General features: G+C 36.8%; 2 protein-coding genes across 3 annotated transcripts; both read right to left on the bottom strand.

Annotated features, from left to right (window-relative positions):
* Positions 1–968: 968 nt before the first annotated feature.
* Positions 969–8,294, bottom strand: LOC144436137 (growth arrest and DNA damage-inducible protein GADD45 alpha-like). The gene is made up of 5 exons (XM_078124838.1): positions 8,130–8,294; positions 7,087–7,197; positions 6,320–6,440; positions 3,169–3,401; positions 969–2,808 (listed from the first exon to the last, which is right to left on the bottom strand). The coding sequence occupies exons 1-4, from the start codon at positions 8,171–8,173 to the stop codon at positions 3,189–3,191; spliced, it is 489 nt and encodes a 162-aa protein (XP_077980964.1). The 5' UTR covers positions 8,174–8,294; the 3' UTR covers positions 969–2,808; positions 3,169–3,188.
* A 3,729-nt stretch (positions 8,295–12,023) lies between these two features.
* On the bottom strand, positions 12,024–19,507 carry LOC144436694 (caveolin-1-like). Of its 2 annotated transcripts, none has more exons than XM_078125545.1 (3): positions 19,288–19,507; positions 13,044–13,194; positions 12,024–12,361 (listed from the first exon to the last, which is right to left on the bottom strand). In XM_078125545.1, exons 1-3 carry the CDS (start codon positions 19,423–19,425, stop codon positions 12,174–12,176), a joined length of 477 nt encoding a protein of 158 aa, XP_077981671.1. In that variant the 5' UTR covers positions 19,426–19,507; the 3' UTR covers positions 12,024–12,173. The 2 variants fall into 2 exon arrangements, with proteins under 2 accessions (XP_077981671.1, XP_077981672.1); XM_078125546.1 differs by lacking the exons at positions 12,024–12,361; positions 13,044–13,194 and adding exons at positions 15,699–15,886; positions 16,231–16,381.
* Positions 19,508–23,200: the final 3,693 nt, after the last annotated feature.

Genomic DNA, 23,200 nt, shown 5'->3' on the forward strand with positions numbered 1-23,200 from the left:
CGTAACGTACAGGTCATTCAACTCATTGGATTGCCATCCTGTGAGCAGAAGTGCGCCCTCCCCGACTATTTACACTTGTTTTACAGTATTAGATCCTAGTATAGTCTTGGTGTGTTTACAACGCCGGCCAAGTTCAGAGTCAAACGATCACAAAGTGTTCATAACTTCAAACCAAACCGGTTTCTTCCAACACTGCATTGTATGTTTTCCATTGCATACTATTTCATAATCATTCTCCTTGTCGAGTTATAAACACAGCATCACACAACTGCCTCAACTCTCTCAAATTTGAACACACCCCATAACCTGTGTACAGAACTGAACCCCGACAAACACACACACACACACACACACACACACACACACACACACACACACACACGCACGCACGCACACACGCACGCACGCACGCGCGCGCGCGCGCACACACACACACACACACACAGTGTTCATAACTTCAAACCAAACCGGTTTCTTCCAACACTGCATTGTATGTTTTCCATTGCATACTATTTCATAATCATTTTCCTTGTCGAGTTATAAACACAGCATCACGCAACTGCCTCAACTCTCTCAAATTTGAACACACCCCATAACCTGTGTACAGAACTGAACCCCCGACAAACACACACACACACACACAGCAGTGACTCCTGTATGACTACCCCCTCAAACTACCCCTTCATTTTCACTGCTCATTTACAGTCAACACTCATTCTTGCTCATTCTTTGAACTCACTCTTTGCCAACAGAGGACTTTCATATATAACACTTCTTAGATGTGCTTTAGGGAGCATTAGATAATGTTGGCCATAATTCTAGGCTAAATCCATTAACTCTGTTTTCCATCTAAATATGTTGATATGTGGGGAGAAATATTTTAACTATACCTTGCAGTGAGAAGAGCTTCAATCAAAGGTCCAATCACTGATCACTCATGAACATGAATACTCTCTATAGACGTCACATAAAATTATAAATATTATCATTTATTTGTCAACTCATCTCTGCATTGCACAGACTAGCAGCACTTGCAAATAAAAACACAAACTTTACAGTTGAATTTGTCACATGATTATACATTTCTTACATAGACATCCAAAACTGATCAATACAATTGATACAATTTACTTGGAGTTCACAAACAATACTGCAAAATGTAAAATATTACAATTGGCTTTATATCTATGATTCTCATGTACTATATAACCTGTTGTCTATACACACAGGTTTATTTGGGTTTTTTAACTAACAATTCATCACACCTGTAAAACCAATGTGAAGTGTGAGAATAAGTTATCTTCTCTCTTCTCGAAAAGAGGAAACATTACATTCAAAACTTCCATCGGAAGAAACATCATTGCAAATATCAGCAATGAGAATGACTTTAAAATCATACATTTCGGTATAAAAGTGTAAATATTCACAAAATAGTATATCTTAATAATAAGTCATACATAGCAATCCAACAATGTCCTAAAACAGAATACAGCTTACAAAGTCATTCTTGAAGAAATGATGGTATTAGACTAACTTAATTAGCTTTCAATTCCTTTAGCTTCAAGTGAAATAGTTTTCCACTTTCCATTTTTAAATACTGACTGGGGAATTACAAGAATTACACAGCTGTTTACTGGAATATTCAGACTCTGTTTACAACATCTGGGAAAATAAACTTATGTGATAAATACTATTTTCAGCTTTGATTTTGAGAATATTGATCGTCAACAAATAAATCATTAGCATTGTACAAATACCTTCTGGGGAAATACAATTGTGTGATAGATCTAACTTTTGTTAACTTTTTCCTTTTTTCATGAATGTAAATCTTCAAAAGGTTGTATGTCAAACATTCTTGGATATCTAAAAACCTTTATGCAAAGTAAGGGATAATCAAGAACATGAAATAAAGTATCTCTATATATATCTTAGTTTAAGCTTACAGCTGTAACACAGTTATATCAAAGTGATATGGTGTACAAAGATAATATATTAGTATCTGGGTTATTTTCAAGTTTACATGTTTTAATTTTATAGAATACATCCAATAGTAGGTTAGTTAACTATACATTTCTAAGTAATAAGTTCTGATATTTCGCCATCAATGAACAAACAGATGATCCTTATTTCTTGAAAATAAAGTATGCTTAATACATTATAGAGGTAACATTATTATCTAGAACAAAGCAAATCCCGCAACTCTAGCTATCATTTTTGCTGAAACAAACCCTGGATATACATACTTTGATTTACTGATCTTCTACATGTGTCATTTAAGTTCTTAAAAACACAACTACAGCAGTCTGTCTTGCCCCAATTGCAGCTTAATTAACATTGAGTATCATAGCCTACAACTGGCACTGAGTGTGCAACGATTTCACCTCGTATATACTATCATTTTCTGGGTACTTCAACCCAATTTTTACCATGTAAATATGCCTTTACTATACTTTCACACAGTAGTTATTTTTGTTTTGTTTTTCTTATGACATATTTTTGGTCTTTTTTGTGCACAGAGTGTATATATACTTCTGTATATGCATACTACACAGACAAATCACACTTCATCAGGAAATGTCTGCATAATCGACCTTTGACCAGTGATCCGAGCTCCCTGATTGGTGAACTTCTTCATACTTCATGATATGCCATCATTCTTCTGATGACTTTTCATTGCCTGATAACCTCATCATATGCTAATGAGGTCAAAGGGCATAACATCAGGATGATCAGGAAGGTCACGGCGAAGTGACGGCCATGATAGTCTTTTCTGACTGTGTTGCCAGGTCACTTAGTAACGGTGCAAGCCTGCAATGAATAGAATGAATAAAGATTTGTTGACATTTCATGATCAGTGAGACTATAAAAGATACACTACAATCTGATTTTTCCAGTTCACTTTTCTGCTCAAAAGCTATGCAAGATTTGAACATGCTGCTTTCTATGCTTCAAAAGTTACTGTGTTGTGTATATTTCTTCAAAGTGTATAGGGTTTTGACTCTTGGCTCTCAGAAATATTATTATTACTTCAAACATCATATGTGTATGTTCAGAAGAACAGGACATATCCTGTGGTACTCTTTGAGAAGTTCTGACTCTGATTTGTACAATAAATTATGCATGCACTTGAGAAACTTAAACTACAAAGGTCATCCCCAAAAATCTCACCTTCCAAAGTTCCTCAACTCTCATTCACCAAGAGTGACTGTAGGGTAAGGGGTAACCTCTGACATGACTCTGTAATATTCCAGAATTTCATCTAAGGCTACATCCTTCTCAGCAGTAGGGTGACACTGCAGTGTAATACAGCAGAAATTCTGGGGATTCACTGGTTCTTGTAGGTCAGGTTCATTGTTGTTAATGTTGGCCAGAAGCTTGACAAGTTTTTCATAACCAGCAACCTAATAAGATACAAAAGATGACAACAATAAGTATCACAGACAACAGACATTACACAAAGGGACTAAAAGTAACCAGACACAACACACTATCATCACTTTCAAAGGACCATCATTCAATCCCTGGTTGTTTTGTTCAGAAATAACTTGTTCTATAGCTCAGCTTGTTAAAAATGTTAGTTAAATTAGGGAGTTAGTGTTTTTTCACAGAAATCATAGGGACAAAGAAAATGGTTACTAGGAGCTATTGTTTATTACAGACACAGACAGAGACACAGGCACAGACACAGACACAAATATGTTATATTTCTCTGCAATGTATCCTGAGCCATATGCAAAATTCAATTTATGTTATATATATGCATTATATTAAGCATAATCATGTGTTATACATAATTGCATAAAAGTAATGTGTTCAGATATGTACACTGTGGCTGCAAGAACAATTTCAGAACAATATTTTCTACTTTGCATTCAAGCAGCCATGTGAAAATCGCACACATCATACATATAGCGGCTGGACATCAAATGACAAATGTTTGTTTGGCCCTGGTTGATCTTGGTTTCTGTGTAAATAGTACAGACTACGCACATAAATTTGATGTGGAAAACAAAAAGCCCTATAACAGTATTCTAAAAGATTTATTTTTAGAATCTGGTGCTAAGTTTAGGTGTAACCTTTTGCACCAAAGAACCAGAAAGAGACAGCCTCCTTTATCCCTTGACAATACAGCTCTCTGGTTTGAGACTGGTTGTATTGTTATGTAAATTAGGGTATTGACGTCATAGAGTGAGAGTTACTATGATGGTTTGTAAACATAGCCTATACACATATAACATGACAATAGTGATATCACCAAATGAGTCATTTGACATGCCACACTGCAGCACTGAGGTATCATGCTATCTAAACCTATGCCATCACGTGGACTGGTCAGTTTTTTCCCCATGTTTTATCATCCTATCTAAACCTACATTTATGCCATCACGTGGACTGGTCCCATTTTTTCCCCTGTCTTATCATCCTATCTTGTTTATATCAGTATTAGTTGCTGATTTTGCTTTACTTCACAATCAGTTAATACTAGAATACAGACAGATGGAAAATTCTCACAAGAGCTTTATCATCATCTAATCTTTTTTTCTTGCTTCATTCTTTTATAAATTACTATTTGAAAAACTTGCATCAATACAATATGCAACTACAACCCTTTCTACAATATAACTTTTATTTTATTTTATTTTACCATCACCATAAAAATATTAGTATTTCTACTGAATATCAACTTCTAACCAAATTTGAACCAAAGTTTACACCCACAATGTCCATTTCTACAAATCATTTCAGTAAACAATTTTCTTTGCAAAAACATGTTTTTTCTCTTCTCCATAGTTGTAAACAAACCAAGGAAAGCTTAACTTGACACAAAACACTTCATAATTTACAAAACAGAATGAGATGGATGTACTTAATCTAGGACATATATATATGTATATTCACATGGGTGATCAAGGGTTTAAAACTGCTGACGTCAACAGTTCACAACTAAGGCAGCTAATGCTAAAGTTCAGCTGAGTGAAATGAAGTCATTATTACACTATTCTCCATACATCTCGGTCACACTACAACTACTACTACTACAACTACTACTATGATGGCATTGACAGAATGACTCATACCTGATACTAGCATAATACATCATACACCAGGTATGGGCTAATGGGACAATAGGATTCACTAATTACCTTATAAGGAAATTTCATTTTCAGGTGATCTAGGGATGTTTTTTTTTTAAATGACCACTCCCATAATTAAGACAACTATGCAATGCATTGGAAGCAATGTGCTAGGCAATACTTTCTATAATTATTACTTCCATAGACTGACAAGTACCATTGTTGGATTGGAAAGTGGGCCACACCCACTTTTAATGTTATGCTGCAATTTGCATGTTACATTTATGGTCTATTTTTATCAACAAGTTTTCAGACACCTAAAAAATTTGTGTACATGGCTATTGCTATCAACTTTCACACACCTGTGACACTATCACAAATTAAATTGAATTGAAAGGCCAGTGCCAGATTAGGATTGTGTAAAAACATAGTGTCTGGCAGACTTGTGGAGATTAACAAAAGAACACTCCTAATCAATTTGTGCCTTTGCACATGTAATAGTAATACATCAGGTTTAATCATTGTTCTGAAAACAATTTGTATTTTTAGGAAGTTTTCCTTATAAGGAGATAAACACTGTTGAGATCAAACACACCTTTATTCTCAACTCCATCTATTATGACCCTGTGACCTTCCCAACCCTTGGCTAACACAAAGTCAACCCACAGGAAATACCGTGATTACACAATATTGATAGTGGTCCAGTATGGCAAGTTACAAAATTCATGAAATTAAGGATTTTGTTGCGAGCAGCTTAACATTATCATTTATGAAGACTCCTGTCAAATAACCACAATGTAATAATTGCACTTCATCTATTTCTGATGTGTTAGTCCTTGGTAAATATGTCCCTGAAAATGATATAGTTTGCTGTAAGTTGTACCCTAGATCTGTAACAAATTGGTGAGCTCCACCCTACTATAGCTGCCTGCAGCTCTTTACACATAATACACTGCAGTATAGTTTAAATCTGTCACAACCACACCTAAAACACTATCAATGTATCAATACGATGGGGGACACACCCTTTCTGCATTCACTTTTCTGTTCACCTGACTGCCATACATGATTTTACATTTGTTACCTAATTTCATTCATACAGTGAATTTTTGTTGCCTTTTGGATATTTCTGGGACAGATGACCCCTTTAATAGCCTAAGCTTTGATAATATTCAACACATACAGTAATTCTACATACATAATTCTTTTTTTTTATATTGTAGAAAAAATAAAATTCAAGTTACCTTCATAAGCCTGATGTCGTTCTCCCAACAAAATGCTTCAATAAGAGTAAAATGCATATGTAGTGCAACATCACCAAGAGAGTTGTCAGCTAATAGACAAAGTACAACTCCTTCTGGATCTCTGCAAAATATATAGAGAAACTGTAAGTTTTTACTCGGATTCGTTCCCATACATTTGTTACATTCATTGCCAGTGGGGTTTTTTTGTTTTGTTTTTTTGCAGTTGTGTTGCAAGGGAAAACAACATTTAGTGCAACATTTTGGGTACAATATTATCCACTCCAAATTACAACACAGCGAATGTCATTTTCTATAAAAATCACGTTTTCGATTTGTCCTCTATATGCGCACGTTTCACCTGCAAACGACCTTCGAGCAGTGTCACCTTGTATAAGGTGCACACACAATATTGCATCACACCCAATGGTACACTACGTCGTAAACATTTCAGTAACAATTTTGTACACAACAATCTTAATCAAGGTTAGATTCAGTGCAAGCTCGAAGCGTCGAGGTTCCCTACAGCAGTTGTTGTCTTAAAACTACATAAACACGACAAAAACAACCCCCACAACGTTCATTCTTGTTTTGCTGTTTATCCACGTTCTCCATTGTTCGCGTGAAATCATTGGCGACATGCCAACCATTGTTGACCATACTAAAGCTACGGAAGTCCGGTCCGTGTCCCTATATTTTCCCCTTCAGTTCGTAGAATTTCAGAAACGGAAAAAAACTGCATTAAACCGATGCAGTTAAAAAATACTTACTTGCCAAGCAATGTTGCGCACTCGTATATTCCACATGTCAAACGGCTCTCCTCTTTCGCCCTGCACAATACATCATGCAGGGCTTTGCCAACTTCCATGGTTGGTGTATTTCTATGGAAACAATAAAAACAAATCATGATAAATAAAGTGTTTATAGTAAAATCACGCACCATCAAATTATTTACTTTAAATGAAATTATCACAAAACAGTTAGCCCATTTAACAGTTTCTTATGTAAATTAATTATTCATCTCATTCTTTTAATTGTTCTTTCAAGATATGGTATTTACTTTAGTAGTTTTCACTTATCGTTTAGCTCCTAGACAATATCCGGGGGAAGTGTACTGCCCTTCTCAATAAATGACAAGGTGCGAGATCCAGGAATGTCCGTTTCTATTTGTCGTCGGCAACGAAACATAAATATTTCGTCATGCACAACGAACGCACCCACATACACCGGAACGTATGGAATGTACGACACCGTACACAGTGTGCGACTTGCAAAATGTTATAGATATCACAATATTAGTAATCAACATCATTTGTGTGACTGATGTTTCAATTTATTCACTTTTTCTTGCATGGATTTCATGAAAATATCACAGACCCTCCATAATCCGGTCTGCCTGTGCTTCAGTCGCGTGCGACGGAGTTTGACACAATGGAGGGGCATGTTGCAACATGTGTAAACGTTACGTGGGATTTTTAAATGACATCTTGACGTGATAATGATTTTGCCACTTTCGATCTGCATCAAACCACGGTTTACATCGACACAATGTTTAAGTTAACAGCTATCTCAAAGTCGTAAATATTCTAAATATGCTTAAAACAGCTCAACCATTTGTAGTTTGCTATATTCGGCTGCCTCACTCATACGTTTCCAAAACGTCATGACTCATCAAATGTTTTGCAACATGCCGGGGAGGACCGACCCGACTCGATCCACCCGGAATGAACCAGTCAAGTACACGATCTATATTGCATGTACAATGTGTATTCACGTCGAAAAAGAAGAGAAAAAACAAGTGACTTGTACTTACTCTGTGCGAGGTTTTTGGGTCTGTTCTCCTTCTTCAAGTGTCATTTTCGAATCCGTTAAGGTATCCGGGGACTGTTGTCCGACAGAAAACAAAAAATATCGGCAGCTATGTGCATACGCTGTTGATCTGTGGAAGTCTTTGCTACATGTGGAATTTGCAACGTGGGCAATAATCTTTATTCACTATTTGCATTGCTTATTCAATTAGTCCCTACGCCATTGGTCAATTCAACGATATTTAAATGAGCATAACCTTATTTGTATATTCCCGCTGAACAACCTTCCACACTTGTTATTTCAATTTTATCGAAATTTATCATTTAATACCGCTAAATGCCACAGTAATTACAATAAAGCCTATCTCCATGTAAAATTATATATACATGTGGAAAAAATAAAATCAATGCAATTCTCATTATTGGATAATATCGCCTTGTTGTGGTTGATCGTGATGTGTTTTCTCCCAACAGCAAAGAAATCAGCTGCTAGTACGAATACTCCAATGGGAACTTGGACTGCCTGTCACGAGAAACCATGTGACGGTCATATGAGTACAAAGGGGATTTCCCGGTGTGTCATTGACCAGTGTTACGTTATGTGTACGAAAGCATTTCTGCGAACTATTACCATTACAGTATCGTGGAAAATGCCATGAAGATTTCCACCGAAGCCTTCAGATCAAATACGCACTGATGACGACGAACAAGTATGAAGGCATATTTGTGATCAACACCAAAATATATCATTTAGAGGACAGCGAGTTTCTCCCGGTAATCTGTAATCTCTGTTTTTAAGACGTAAATTTGACAGTAGGTCCCCGGAGACCGGGCGGTCAGTATCCCGTGGGTCAATGTCTTGAAAGAGAGCAGTCGCGATTTTAAAATTCTTACCGATTTCCGGTGAGTGTTTGAACTCTATCGACCCTCTGTTAAATACCTATGCAAAAGCCATAACCTGTTGTATAGACAGCTGAGCTGCGGCATATAGTAGCGTACAAAGACATGTATCACGTTTCCCCAAGGTCATCTTTGATTTGGTAAATATATGAAGGACGCGGCAAGCAATTAATTCAATAATTGATAAATATGCTCTGAGCACCTGGCACGTATATGGAATAATTCTGCTTGCCATTGTTAATATAGTCTAGTTCCCGACGGTGACGTTGACATCACCGTCGGGAACTAGACTATTGTTAATAGTATTTTACATTTATTTGTATTTGTATGGGGGTGGGGGGGGGGGGGTTGTAAATAATTGTTCTTGTACACAAGTTGAACGCCCTGCAATGAAACCTACCGTATACCATACCACTCACCGATTGGCAATGACTCGCAATGGAACAATGACAATTTAACGCAAAATCTCGAGATTCGGAAAGATAGAAATTTCACCTGTCTCGTATTTTTATTGTAAATTGTCGATTTATTTTTCAAACTGCATTACCAAACAACAGGTGATCATTAGTAGTAAACATACACTTCACAGTGGAACATTTCGATGCAACCAAATGCAAATCATGTGGTAGTGCGAAAGGTGAGTGACCGATCGGTTGTTTCATACTGTACCACAAGTATTCGCCTGCAAAACAAACTACTGGCAATTGACCATAAATATTTATGTGAGCAATAAGCCGATGGGATTGGACTGCTGACCTTGGTTACCGTGATAAGTAGTTCACTATTAAATTGAAACCTATCACTTCCTAATGAGTTATGGCTTCAATCGCAAACACTAGAAATGTGATCTAGTATGAGGGTAATGACAGAAGTCATACTTCAGGGCCCAGGGGTCATGTAAGGCCGTTTTTACCAGCATGCGGGCAATGACAGCAGAGACGCAATATCTACAGGGTCATTTTGACAGTTTTACCTTGAATTCTAATAAAGTAGAACTACAAATGTAATTCAAACCGTACGGTAGCGATACAAAGAGTCGATTTATCAATATATCGAGGGTATAAGCATCCGTGCAATCCATCCTATCCATTCTTTACATTTTAAGCTCTCTTCCAGAGTACCTCCTTAATTAGTGTGCACACACACACACACATACATACATACATACATACATACATACATACATACATACATACATACATACATACATACATACATACATACATACATACATACATACATACATACATACATACATACATACGACTGAGCAATTGCTCGTTAGGATGTCTAACCATAAAATGTAAAAGTTCATATGTGAGGAATATACAACTTTCTCCATCCGTTGTTATAAATCCAGCATGATGAAACTCCTAGACGGGAACCCCCATGTATCTGTACACTTTATGTTTTCATATGAAGAGTATTGTTACATACCCAAAATAGTGAAATCTAATGTCTTGCGGTACAAAATTTAATGCTCGTTTGGTATACTTACTAAATTTAGTTTTATTATAACATATGCCACATTGAAAAGAAGATACACTCATAAAGACAATGTGATTGGGAACAATATACGTTTCCATGATTATCTTCTTTTTTTAGAAAACACGATTTGACGGAATTGAGGTTTAATTATATGTCATTAATATATGTCTTCAATAAATACATTATGGATAGATAAAAGTTGAACTAAACATGTCAGCTTTACAATCATTTTCAAAATTAACCAGTCGTTCATTTCCCGAAATTGAACAGAATTGAAATTAATCCCATTGATAATTATCAAAATACATTTCTTAAGAATAAAAAAGGAAAACATTGTAAATTGATGAATGCCAGTATGGAAGACATTATTGACATTGTTATCTAATCTATAATGGTTAGTTATTAAATGATACTAGCAATTAATGTTTAAAACTCATCTTTATGTTGCAAAATATATATGTTCCATATAAATGCGGATGTCTCATTCATATTGTCAGCCCGTTTACCTCCATATTGGGAAGGCTTTATGGGTTATATTGTCTCTGTCTGTGTGTGTCTACTTGTTTGTTGTGTCACCATTTTCTCAAAATAAAAACGGCTGGCTCAAGTTCAACATGAACGAAGTCTGGTACATGCAATCTTTGTGGGTAAGGGGAGAACCATTTGATTTCGGGGGGGGGGGGGTATGGAGGATTTTGAGAAAAAAAATTGTTTCCAGGTGAACCAGAAAAAAAATTGATCCTGTAATGGCTTGAGAAAAAAAATTGTCATAACAGACAGAAGTGAAAAAAAATTGTCACAATGCACATGAATGCACCAGTGTGTAAGATAATAGGCCATATGTCTACATTTTGGCCGTTGGTGGCGCTCTTTACAATGATCAAAATAACTGTTACAACTTAGTAAGAGGAGAACACATCGTACACTTCAATACATAAAATAGTATCCAATGCTACAAATGCATGGATGTTTGACAGTCAACTCTAGAGTATCGATTACCAAAATGTAAGGATCTTAAACTATATATATTATATAATAAACACATCAGTACAATTTATCATGTCGAAAGAGATGTCGAAATCATCAAATTTTATTTACCAAAACACATAGGTAACTGAAGTAGTTTGTGTTAATATAATTATTATTGTGGCAATGAACAAAGTCGAGTATAAACGTTAATTTTCTTACTCAGCTCTGTGTATACTGAGTTTATGATGATTGAGCAGAACTGTATATACATGCTATATCGTAATGTAATGGTCTCAGTTAGGAATCGGACCGGTAGGCAATTGAAGGTTAGCTTTGCAAACTAGCAATGTGCGACAAAAGTGAGAAAAGGGTCGTCAAATTCCGATTTTGGAACGATGCACCGGAAATCAAAGCAGGAAAAAGTCGCGTCATTTAAACGTTCATTCAGCATATCATAAAAAATATAAAAGTCTATGGACGTTGGCGTCATAGAATCGAGAGATTGTTACCAATCCTCCAGCGTTTAACGTCCACACTGTGACACTACCATGTAATACAAGTTCCCTGTCCCTTATCACCAAGTCGATTATAATATAACTTGAAGACGTATGCAGTCGTTTAGATATCAATGTAGCCGTGCACGCAACGTACAGCATGTACGGCACACAATATCGTATTATTGCATATGATTATTACTCTTTGCTTACGTGAACTCTGATGTTTGAAAAGATTCGACTGACTGAGTCAAAGAAAGGATCCAGGAAACACGAGATCCAAATCTGCCACATTCGCTGTAACCAGTAGAGGCATATCAACCAAGCCTTGATGTAAGGTACCACATACCATACATGCCAGAATGTCAAACAAGCGAATTCAATACCTGAAACAAGACAGAGAGCATACTGGTATTGGTGTGAGTCTGTACATAATTTATGATATTACGATGCAGTGTTGAATCCAAAAGACAATCCTAGTGACGGCAATATTTTTATTTTAATTAGAAATACATTGTAAATTATAAGCTGTCGATCGTCCGTTACTTTTCACTATTTCCTGTCAATCCTTCGCACCCAACCCAATATTCAAGACTAGACAGAGAAAGTGATGTGAATCAAAGTTAAAGATTCGCCGTAGTGGGTGCTATTTTAATCGCTCCTCACGCATTATGTTTTGTCAAATCATAAACGTAATCATAATATGTCTGAAGACTTTGCTAAATTTCAAACATCACTGTCCGATTTGGGACTTATAAACTTGCCATATTAAATGACGAATTTTGATAAATGTGATATAATAATAAATTCCATGATAAACATGAATTACCACTTTCGTGAAGGCAAAGGTTGTCGCTAAACAGCGCCCCTTGTGGCAAAACTATACAATCTGTTATCTTTCTAATAACCGAAATACGAAGTATCATTAAAGATTTGTTAAATATCCTTCCAGAGAACAACCCTTCCGTCACATCCAGCTTACGTTTTTATTATCGTAACTGCAAATAATACTACAATACATTCAGTTAAATTTGTAAACACGAAACCAATTAAATACAGCAAACATACCCCAGCAGAATGCACAAGGAATAGCGCAGATGGCAGTGGTAATACGGTAACACCAGAATTTAGTACCAGTGAATGTTATGAAAGCATATTTCCAGATTGTGTTAAAGCTATGCATTCCTTCAGGCTCAGCAAAGACTTCTTCAAACTGCACCTACGAAATCAAAAGACAGAAATGGATATTTCAATTTTTTAATAAAATTGCCGCCATTGCGTGGCAAAGTGAGTTTCAAAAGAACTTGTCACGTGGAATCCTTCCAGAGTCACATAAATCATAGTCTGGAGTTAGTTTTTCGCCCATACTAGAGCACAATATGCTTTTCGGTTACCCAGACTCTCGTCGATGGGGCTTCACCCGCCCTCAACGACGACTCGGAGAGTCTGGGTCAGTAACCGAGAATATTATGCATATTCAACGTGCATGTTGTCCAGCTGCCGCAAAGAGGCCTGGAGATTTTTCGACAATTTTCAATAACTCTATCAAAGCTGGATATTAAGGGCTTGAATATATCCATTCAATGTAAATCGATATTAAAATGTATTAACCTCAGTCTCCACATCTTCATTCCCTGTTTAGTTGGCAAACGGTGATTTTATGCTGGCACTGTCCTTATATGTGTAAAGGGTTAGCAAGATATATATGATGATATCGCTAGATTAGTTAAATATAAAACTGTTTGAAAATCATATCGGTTTTAAACCTTGTAATTCTTGTCTAATGCGAAGTTGGAATGTGCAAAACAAAAAACAAAGCAAAAACCCCAACAACTTAAACGTCTTAATGATTCTGTTTCGTTTTTTTTACCTAACCTATGTTAGCATATCGACTCTTGAACGTTTATAGTTAGCCTAGACTGTCGACAGTCGCTCGCGCCTTTTTTTCCTCCGTTTTATCTAAACTCCGATCCGGCGCAACACTAGTATAATCGCAAACTGATATCGTGGGCCGAAGGCCCGAGCGACTGTTGTCCCTTGCCGCGCCCTCATGCGATAACAACAGGGATTTTTTTAAAAATTATATTTAATTTTGTGTGGGGTGCAGTTACATCAATAACTACCAGGGGTGGGGAACAGTTACATCAATAACTACTAGGGGTGGGGTACAGTTACATCAATAACTTCTAGGGGTGGGGTACAGTTACATCAACAACTACCAGGGGTGGGGTTCAGTTACATCTATAACTACCAGGGGTGGGGTACAGTTACATCAATAACTACCAGGGGTGGGGTACAGTTACATCAATAACTACCAGGGGTGGGGTTCAGTTACATCTATAACTACTAGGGGTGGGGTTCAGTTACATCTATAACTACTAGGGGTGGGGTACAATTACATCAATAACTACCACGGGTGGGGTACAGTTACATCAATAACTACCAGGGTGGGGTGCAGTTACGTCAATAACTACTAGGGGTGGAGGTACGGTTACATCAATAACTTCTAGGGGTGGGGTACAGTTACATCAATAACTACCACGGGTGGGGTACAGTTACATCAATAACTACCACGGGTGGGGTACAGTTACACCAATAACTACCAGGGGTGGGGTTCAGTTACATCAATAACTACCAGGGGTGGGGTACAGTTACATCAATAACTACCACGGGTGGGGTGCAGTTACATCAATAACTACTGGGGTGGGGTACAGTTACACCAATAACTACCAATCAAATATACAACAGATTACTAAATTCAGTTTATTACCCAGAACCAATTAATACAGTTATATTTATTAAGTGAAAAATTAAAAAGAAATAAAATGAGCCAGAAATAATATACAATACTGAATTTGTGCCGCTGTGTTATATTCAATCATCTTACCACAGATTGAGAACAACAAATATTGTATCCCACAAAGTCCAGAATTGTGACATGTATTCGGAATATACACGGATTGTGGTATTTTAGGCGTGTTACATTTCATTTTATTTCGACCACGTTTTACGCATTGCTGTAAACACATGGTGCAATTATGACGTAATTTCATCTAAAAGTGTACATACACATGTGATGTTATGTTAACAACCCTGCTGGCAAATGATGCACTAAATAGCTCTAACTGGAACGAAAACCTTTAAATTTCGTTCAAGATTTAAACTTATCACTATAATATCTCAGGAATAATATTGACCCCTGATTGACAGGTACAATACATTTCCTTTTACAAGTGACTGACCCGTTTTAGCGAATATCCAAGTTGCAGCTAGCGCGGCAGGTTGAAAATAAGTATGTACATGCACTATTAATAAGGATAATGTACGCCATATACGAAGATACGTTCTTGTCAATCATGATTCATTGACAGATTAAATTATGTAGCTAGTATCCTTTTCAGTTAATCAAAGAATTAAGGTAAAGACCAATCTGATTAAAATCCGATGTAGATTTCGGCTAATCGTTCATTGCTATTTTACCTTCGTTATTTTGCCTGAATTGACCTTCTTGGTACATGTTTACATTTTTTAGCCTGATCGCCAGGATTAGCCGACATCTATATCGGATTTGAATCAGATTGGGTAAAGACATAAGACGGGGAATTCAATGTGTTTGTTTCCATGGGTACACGTTCAACCGTGTTGTCCGATTGCCGGCTATATGTATGTGTACTCAGCTACTAGTATATGAAGAATGCTGTTGTTTCCATGGAGACAGAATGGTTAATCCTTGCTTATCCACACTTTGATATTTGAGAGGAATCGACTGCAGGAATCAAATTGTGGATCGCAGTAACATTTGATGTAGATCTCCCAGAGTTTCCGGAACCAATATATGGATATAAGGTAAACCTTGGTGCAGGGAACGATATACCACACGTGCCAGAACGTTAGACAAGCAAAGTGTATACCTGGAACGTTCAAATATAGAAGAGGAATGTGATGAGAAAGTGTATTTTATGATTCTAAGGCTAGTATTTTCAAAATGCGTAGAATACGTAGAACCCATAGGTATCGGGCATTCATAGAACTTATGATTCACAATAAAAGTAGGAGGTAATAAATATAAATAAAGATATCGCACCCAGTTCCCTACATCAGACTTTAATCAGTTTAAGTTATGAAAACGACGTCAATTATGTTTTTCTCTCATGTTAGTGAAGTTGAAGTAAGCTTATTGATTCACAGATTCACAACATGACATAATAAAATGCATATACTGTAGTATATATGGTATAGCAATAATTCTACTCACCCCAACAGAATGCAAACGGTAGAGCACAAATAAGTGTACAGATTTTGTAACACCAGAATTTGGTTCCAACAAAACATTTATAACTCCATAACCACACTCCATCAAAACTATGCATTCCTTCAGGCTCTGCAAATACTTCTGCAAACTGAACCTATGCATAGAGGAAAACAAAATAGGCAATGTCAGTGCGCCCTCTATATTATCATATCACACCCTGTTGTTTTTCTGCGATACAGCTTACTTGTATATCAGCATTGAACATAGTCTTGCTGCTAGACGTTTGGGCTTTCTTCCGATACGATAAGCGAACGAATTTCGCAGTGAGGGCTTGCCGCGAACTCGGAAGTTCCTCGATAGCGATGTTCGGTCGTGTGTCGTATTCTATTGGAAGAACATCCGAGGTCTAGCAGATAGACTACATTGAAAACAACTCAAACAATTACAACTGGGATGAATCCAGTTTCACTCCTTATTGTTAAAAGGTTAGAGGGAAATATTATCTGTCTGTCTGTCTGCCTGTCTGTCTGTCTGTCTGTCTGTCTGTCTGTCTGTCTGTCTGTCTGTCTGTATGTCTCTCCCTCTCTCAGTCTGTCTGTCTGTCTGTCTGCCTCTCCCCCCCCCTCTCTCCCCCCCCCTCTCTCTCTCTCTCTCTCTCTCTCTCTCTCTCTCTCTCTCTCTCTCTCTCTCTCTCTCTCTCTCTCTCTCTCTCTCTCTCTCTCTCTCTCTCTCTCTCAAATTGCACAAACATACATAGAGAACGAAACTTATGAATAAAAAAAATAAAGAAACAATATGAATCAGTGAAGGCTTTTCAAAGACATTTACTGTAATGGTGTATGACGTAATGATTGACACAAATACTCACATTGACACGCCTTCTTTTCTTGTGATCTGGGATGGACTTGCTGATGAGTTGAATGGTGATCAATTACTATTTGAAAGATGTTTTGGGTTTGAATGATTTAATGATGGTACATGTACTGGTACAATATTGTTTCTCGTGATAACAATTCGCGCATTCACAGGTCTGACATACGAATGGAAACGAATTGTGAGATACAGGAAGTAGATCCTTAACAAAAGGCCCGGTATTTGAGCACATGGCAGAAATTACGTAGTTCTTCCATTAGCATCGTGTCGGAAATACCTTATTTTGAAGATCCACAATTCAGATCAGAACGAAATTTAATATGAAGATTTATTATTCATGTTACACTGCATATACAATCACCACTAGACTGGGGATATATCACTGCAACATCGCATTCTTTCATGTAACAATAAACTTGAAAGTTCGTTGACACAATTCATGGCCGCAGGAAGAAATTGTCACAGAAGAGCAAAGCTTATGTCATGAAAATAACACTACATTAATATAACTGAATGTGAATATTACTCCACAATCGACTGTGTTTTCAACATGAGTATAGCTAGATAGGTGTTTATTTTGATAACGATAGAGTTTGGAAAGTTGACATTCAGTTATTTCACGGACGTAAACTGTTTACAGTTACAGCTGCCGCATGTAATGTGACTTGAACGATAACCGAGGGGCGCCATGGGAATTATGCTAATTATTATATCTGACTATAAATGAGATGTAAGCCACAAGCAACATCGACAATTATAGTACAATTTTGACTTTTTATAATTCTGTGATGATGTAATATGCTAATTTATTTACACGTCATCTAGTATTTAACCATATTTGAATAGGATTTCTGTGAGAACTTAGTACATTTCAGCTCAGGGAGGAACTGAATAATAATGAACTCTATATGCTACTGAAAACGACACGTGGTACATTGTTTCACTGTACGGGTACGGGTAGACAACTCTAACGGTTCAATTGTGTTGTTACTATAGAAAGTCATACTGCAATGTGATTAGTAAATGATTAGTAGGTATACTACACTAGGTTACACATTACTGTAGACATGGAATTCAGCGATGGACATTTTACGGTATATATTTCATGTTTTGCCAACATTTTCTCTATCGTGAAATTGACATGGTTGTATTCAATTAATGTATATACGATGTGGTTTAAGATTTACAATATGTCTCGTTACAAACACATATGGTGATAACCTAGTTCCAAACGATGTATTCAGCTTACATAACAATAGATCACTGCTGTGAAATATGAATGTAATTAGACTAGATACCGTGCTATCAATACGTTTCCAGGGTGTTATAGGAAGAGGTCTCTCCTCAGTGGTAGCATCGCAACACGAACAACACAGAATAATACAGTCACTTAACGTAATGATATAAACGGGAAACGGCCAGAACAGACTAATTTGCCTCCAAGGCGAGTATATGTGAAGAGAATTTCAGAATATATAAACTTCATCTTAAATTGCAAACATTTGCTCAAATTTAGTGTCGAGAATGTGCAGTGTTCTGTGGTGAAATCTAAATAAGTACTTAAATAAATGCTAACTTAGTATACAATCTTTCGTTTTAATTAAGGACTGATTTCAACACAATGTCAATTATCTTTATCTATGCCAAAAATAAATGGTGTTAATGTTTGTTTCACATCGTTAGTATAATGTTTATACACATCGTAAATCTATCGCGTCATCGCTATTCTGCCTATGCAAACTAAACTAATTAAATTTAAGAATTTCGTGACGGAAAAATATAAATATATATATATAAATCTTTATTGACATTGAGAATGTGGAGTAGTAGGTTATGGACATGGTGAAATGACTATTTCGCTGACATTGAGGTCAAGTGCAAATGTGTTTGATTGCAATGAAAATACAATCATATGCGGGGGATAGCTCTCCAATATGTACACACAGTATAATGGGCACAGTGAAATGCAATTTACAGTGAATTCCAGTAACTGGCGTTGCTTTACAGAAACCACACCTACTACAGAGTTGTAGTGAAATGTACACAATCATATTGCACAATTATAGTGAAATATACATATTACTGCTACACGACCATAAACACAGATGTAGGGCATTTCAAATTTTGCATTTTTATGTGAAATGTATTAGTTGGGATACCAATGTAGTTGACATAGTTGTAGCCTACCTTTACAAGGTCGTTCATCCGTGTCGGGTCTCGGTCTTGCATGTCTAAATGCTCCGCAGTAGGAGCTTTGATAGTCACTTTGACTTCATCATCAGAACGGCTAACTTCCATCTGTGCGTCTTCAGACATTTCTAACATGTGTAGAAAAACTGATTGCAAAAGAATCAAATAAAAATCTACGGTCAAAAATGTTCTTCTTTTAGGCGTCTTGAACACTCGACCTCGGTCAACTCAAGAACGTGTAATGAACAAGGAAAGATGTAAGGGACTGACACGCCTTGTCCGTGCCTGTCAGGGGTCCACTGTTTACCTACTTAATCACCAAATGTCATATTTGACAGCGGCGTGGTGGAAGATACCATTCTGAGTACGGGTAAAAGAAGGTTCTCAATGTATGCTCAGTTTTCCTTATAATTTCGGCACATTGATTAGTTAGCAATCACCACCACTACCACCACCACCACCACCACCACCACCACCACCACCACGTCATCGTCGTCGTCATCGTCGTCATCATCAATGGTGGTATTAAGTATACATGATGACCAGAGTTGTATTTCATTTGTTCTCTATGTTATACATTTACAAATATAGTTGTATTTTCATATCTTTTCTATTGACTCATTCAATATCTTGTCACTTTTTAAATCCCACTTGTAATGTTATAAATCCATTTCTCGTATCGTTTGTATTCCACTTTCAATAGTTTTCAGTCCACCCCCCCCCCCCACCCCTCCCCTCCTCCCCCTTCTAGTTTTGACATACTGTAACAGCTATCACTAGTTTATAAGAAAGGGCGAGATCAATAGGTCAATGTAGAATAAACAAATACATTATTTTACTGAGGTCTCAGACCCACCCCAACCCCCTTTACCAAAAATTGGCCAAAATTGAAAACATTTTCAGATCGCACTATCAATTGCAAATCAATATATAGTAGTATACAGTGCTATGAATACAAAGCCAGTATGTAGTGAGAGAAAATAGTTCTTTTGTTGACATTTTATTACTTTATTTTAGTGACATGCATTCACTAAAGCTAAAATTCTTCAATTTATCAATTTGACGACATTTTTCAGAAATATTTATATTCAGGGGTACAAAACCGTTTTTGTAGGATGAGAACTAAAATGACTCAACCCCCCCCCCCCCCAGTAAAATAATTTAGTTTTTTTTTATCTTACTGTGCACAGAGAGACTCTTTTTATCTTACTGTGCACAGAGGGTAGCTTATAAGGCCGATGTGGGTGGGTCTCCAGAGGGAAAGAGTACGCCAAATACACTGAGTATGTCTTTATTGTCTAGCTGCTTGCACTTGGGTGAAACTACTAGTAACTACACATGTGACAACACCCACCTAATTATATTACTATATTTACACATAATTATTCATAGATTATTATTCATAGATTACAGACTCATGGTTTACCCATGTGTGCTCTACATGATCCGACATCTCACATCATCGCACTTACATTGAACTATTCGGATCCTGACACTAAATACAATGAAATAAGACACTTGTAAATAAGTCTAAACAGAAGTTTTTGTTATCCTTATTGATCCTTGTGTTCAGTTACTGATTGTAGGTAATCACAATGTACCAAGGCTATAAACCCAAGTACAGCTTGGAACTAGTATTACATAATAACTACTATTGAGCCGTGTTCCATTGAATATATTGCCCACCATAAAGTGTCACCCGGGGGTGTCACTACAATGTACCAAGGCTATAAACCCAAGTAAAGCTTGGAACTAGTATTACATAATAACTACTATTGAGCCGTGTTCCATTGAATATATTGCCTACCATAAAGTGTCACCCGGGGGTGTCACCACAATGTACCAAGGCTATAAACTCAAGTAAAGCTTGGAACTAGTATTACATAATAACTACTATTGAGCCGTGTTCCATTGAATATATTGCCTACCTTAAAGTGTCACCCGGGGGTGTCGCCACAATGTACCAAGGCTATAAACCCAAGTAAAGCTTGGAACTAGCATTATATAATAACTACTATTGAATATATTGCCTACCTTAAAGTGTCACCCGGGGGTGTCGCCACAATGTACCAAGGCTATAAACCCAAGTAAAGCTTGGAACTAGCATTATATAATAACTACTATTGAATATATTGCCTACCTTAAAGTGTCACCCGGGGGTGTCGCCACAATGTACCAAGGCTATAAACTCAAGTAAAGCTTGGAACTAGTATTACATAATATTATACTATTGAGCTGTGTTCCATATTGGAAATGTTGCCTACCATAAAGTGTGACCCGGGGGTGTCACCACAATGTACCAAGGCTATAAACTCAAGTACAGCTTGGAACTAGTATTACATAATATTATACTATTGAGCTGTGTTCCATATTGGAAATGTTGCCTACCATAAAGTGTGACCCGGGGTGTCACAAACCATTTATACTAAATGTCCCACAATGAAATTTGGATCCATCCCGGGTGTAACACCATAACATAGGGGCGTGCAATATTTCTTAGAATGTTGTTTTCCTGGTCTACAACCTTTTGACTATATATTCCTACCTGTAAGGAAAAATACTTTCTACTAGTAGTATAGCGATTGATGCATTTGTAGCAGCAGGATTCATACGATAAACGGCAATCTGAGCAATAATACGTGCCCAAGTGCACAATAACATGCATATACTGTACCATGTATGTACGTATGTAACAATCAGGATATGCCACCATGACATGCATATACTGTATGTACGTGACAATTAGGACATGCCAACAGTGGCAACACGCTTTAACATTTACATAACTCTAGATGTTATTTTTATTTAAAAAGCAATTGGTTGTATTTCGTGTTCTAAATTATATGATACAAATACATGTACATACATTGATATAGTATTCATTGGGGTAACGTAACTGCTACTGTAACATTAAAATTGCAATATGAATATAACATACGTTCAAAACAAAACAAAACAAAACAAAACAAAACAAAACAAAACAAAACAAAACAAAACAAAACACGTGTGTACAATACAACCCATTCCTGTTACTATTATATGAGTCTCACAATTACCTGTTGAAATGGATTCTTTATTTTCACGAGCTACGAAAAGACGTCACAAATATTATATGATCATATATCTAGTGGGCCACAGAAATAATCCACTCAGCTGAACTAGTCTTTTTCGTGACAATGACAAAATAAATTAGAAAGAAATGCAAATGGTCAAAACATAGGAGTTTCAAACTTCCGAATCGTTTTCGATATTTCCATCGTCTTGTCTCAAAAACCAAAACAAAGCTACATCGCCGTAAACTTGAACCACGTAGCCCCGAGCTTTTTTACGGCGTCCAATTAATTCGCGAGACACACCGTCATTTTCGATGTGTCGCAGATGAAAAGTATGGTCATAGACCCTTCACCTTGGTGGATGGTCTATTGTCTGGTTTATGAGACTGAAACAATTATGGTTATCTTTACATTCCGCTGATCACCACTGGGTCTTCTTTACACAGGCCCTAGCCATTAAACTTTAAGTTTGACCGTATTGTCATTCATCAACTAAAGTAATCATCGTCTGAACAAAGATCGTGTCAACGTAGAAATCCCCCCATTGTATTGTTTTAGTCCCTACTTTGTTAATTAGTTAACGTTGTGATTTCCTATAGTTTCCCCATGCAACAAAACAATACGCAAAGTACCGCTAAAAGCCTTCGTTAAGCTCTCATGACGACAAATTTAAAAGACAAAGGGCTAGACGTGGGAAAGGAATGCAAGATTTGCGGGGACAGTTAAACCACCATCACATGCACCACGAAAAATGAAATATTTAGAACTCTGATTGACTTGGTTTTGAAATATCGTGAGCTTTTGACGGTAGGAAGTCTTCTTCCTCGGATGCAAAGCCAAAGGTAGATGTGGAGAGA

Source organism: Glandiceps talaboti, chromosome 6 (assembly GCF_964340395.1).
Source record: "Glandiceps talaboti chromosome 6, keGlaTala1.1, whole genome shotgun sequence".
Taxonomy (NCBI): domain Eukaryota; kingdom Metazoa; phylum Hemichordata; class Enteropneusta; family Spengelidae; genus Glandiceps; species Glandiceps talaboti.

What these genes read in the sequence shown, in the direction of transcription:
- LOC144436137 (XM_078124838.1), bottom strand. Translation starts at nt 8,173, where the DNA reads ATGACACTTGAAGAAGGAGAACAGACCCAAAAACCTCGCACAGA. An exon ending in TGCGCAACATTGCTTGGCAA is followed by an intron (nt 6,441 to 7,086) that starts GTAAGTATTTTT and finishes TATATTTTGCAG; the next exon opens with AGATCCAGAAGGAGTTGTAC. An exon ending in ACGACATCAGGCTTATGAAG is followed by an intron (nt 3,402 to 6,319) that starts GTAACTTGAATT and finishes GTATCTTATTAG; the next exon opens with GTTGCTGGTTATGAAAAACT.
- LOC144436694 (XM_078125545.1), bottom strand. Translation starts at nt 19,425, where the DNA reads ATGTTAGAAATGTCTGAAGACGCACAGATGGAAGTTAGCCGTTCTGAT. An exon ending in GGATGAACGACCTTGTAAAG is followed by an intron (nt 13,195 to 19,287) that starts GTAGGCTACAAC and finishes TTGATTTCGTAG; the next exon opens with GTGCAGTTTGAAGAAGTCTT. An exon ending in TCCTTGTGCATTCTGCTGGG is followed by an intron (nt 12,362 to 13,043) that starts GTATGTTTGCTG and finishes GTCTTGTTTCAG; the next exon opens with GTATTGAATTCGCTTGTTTG.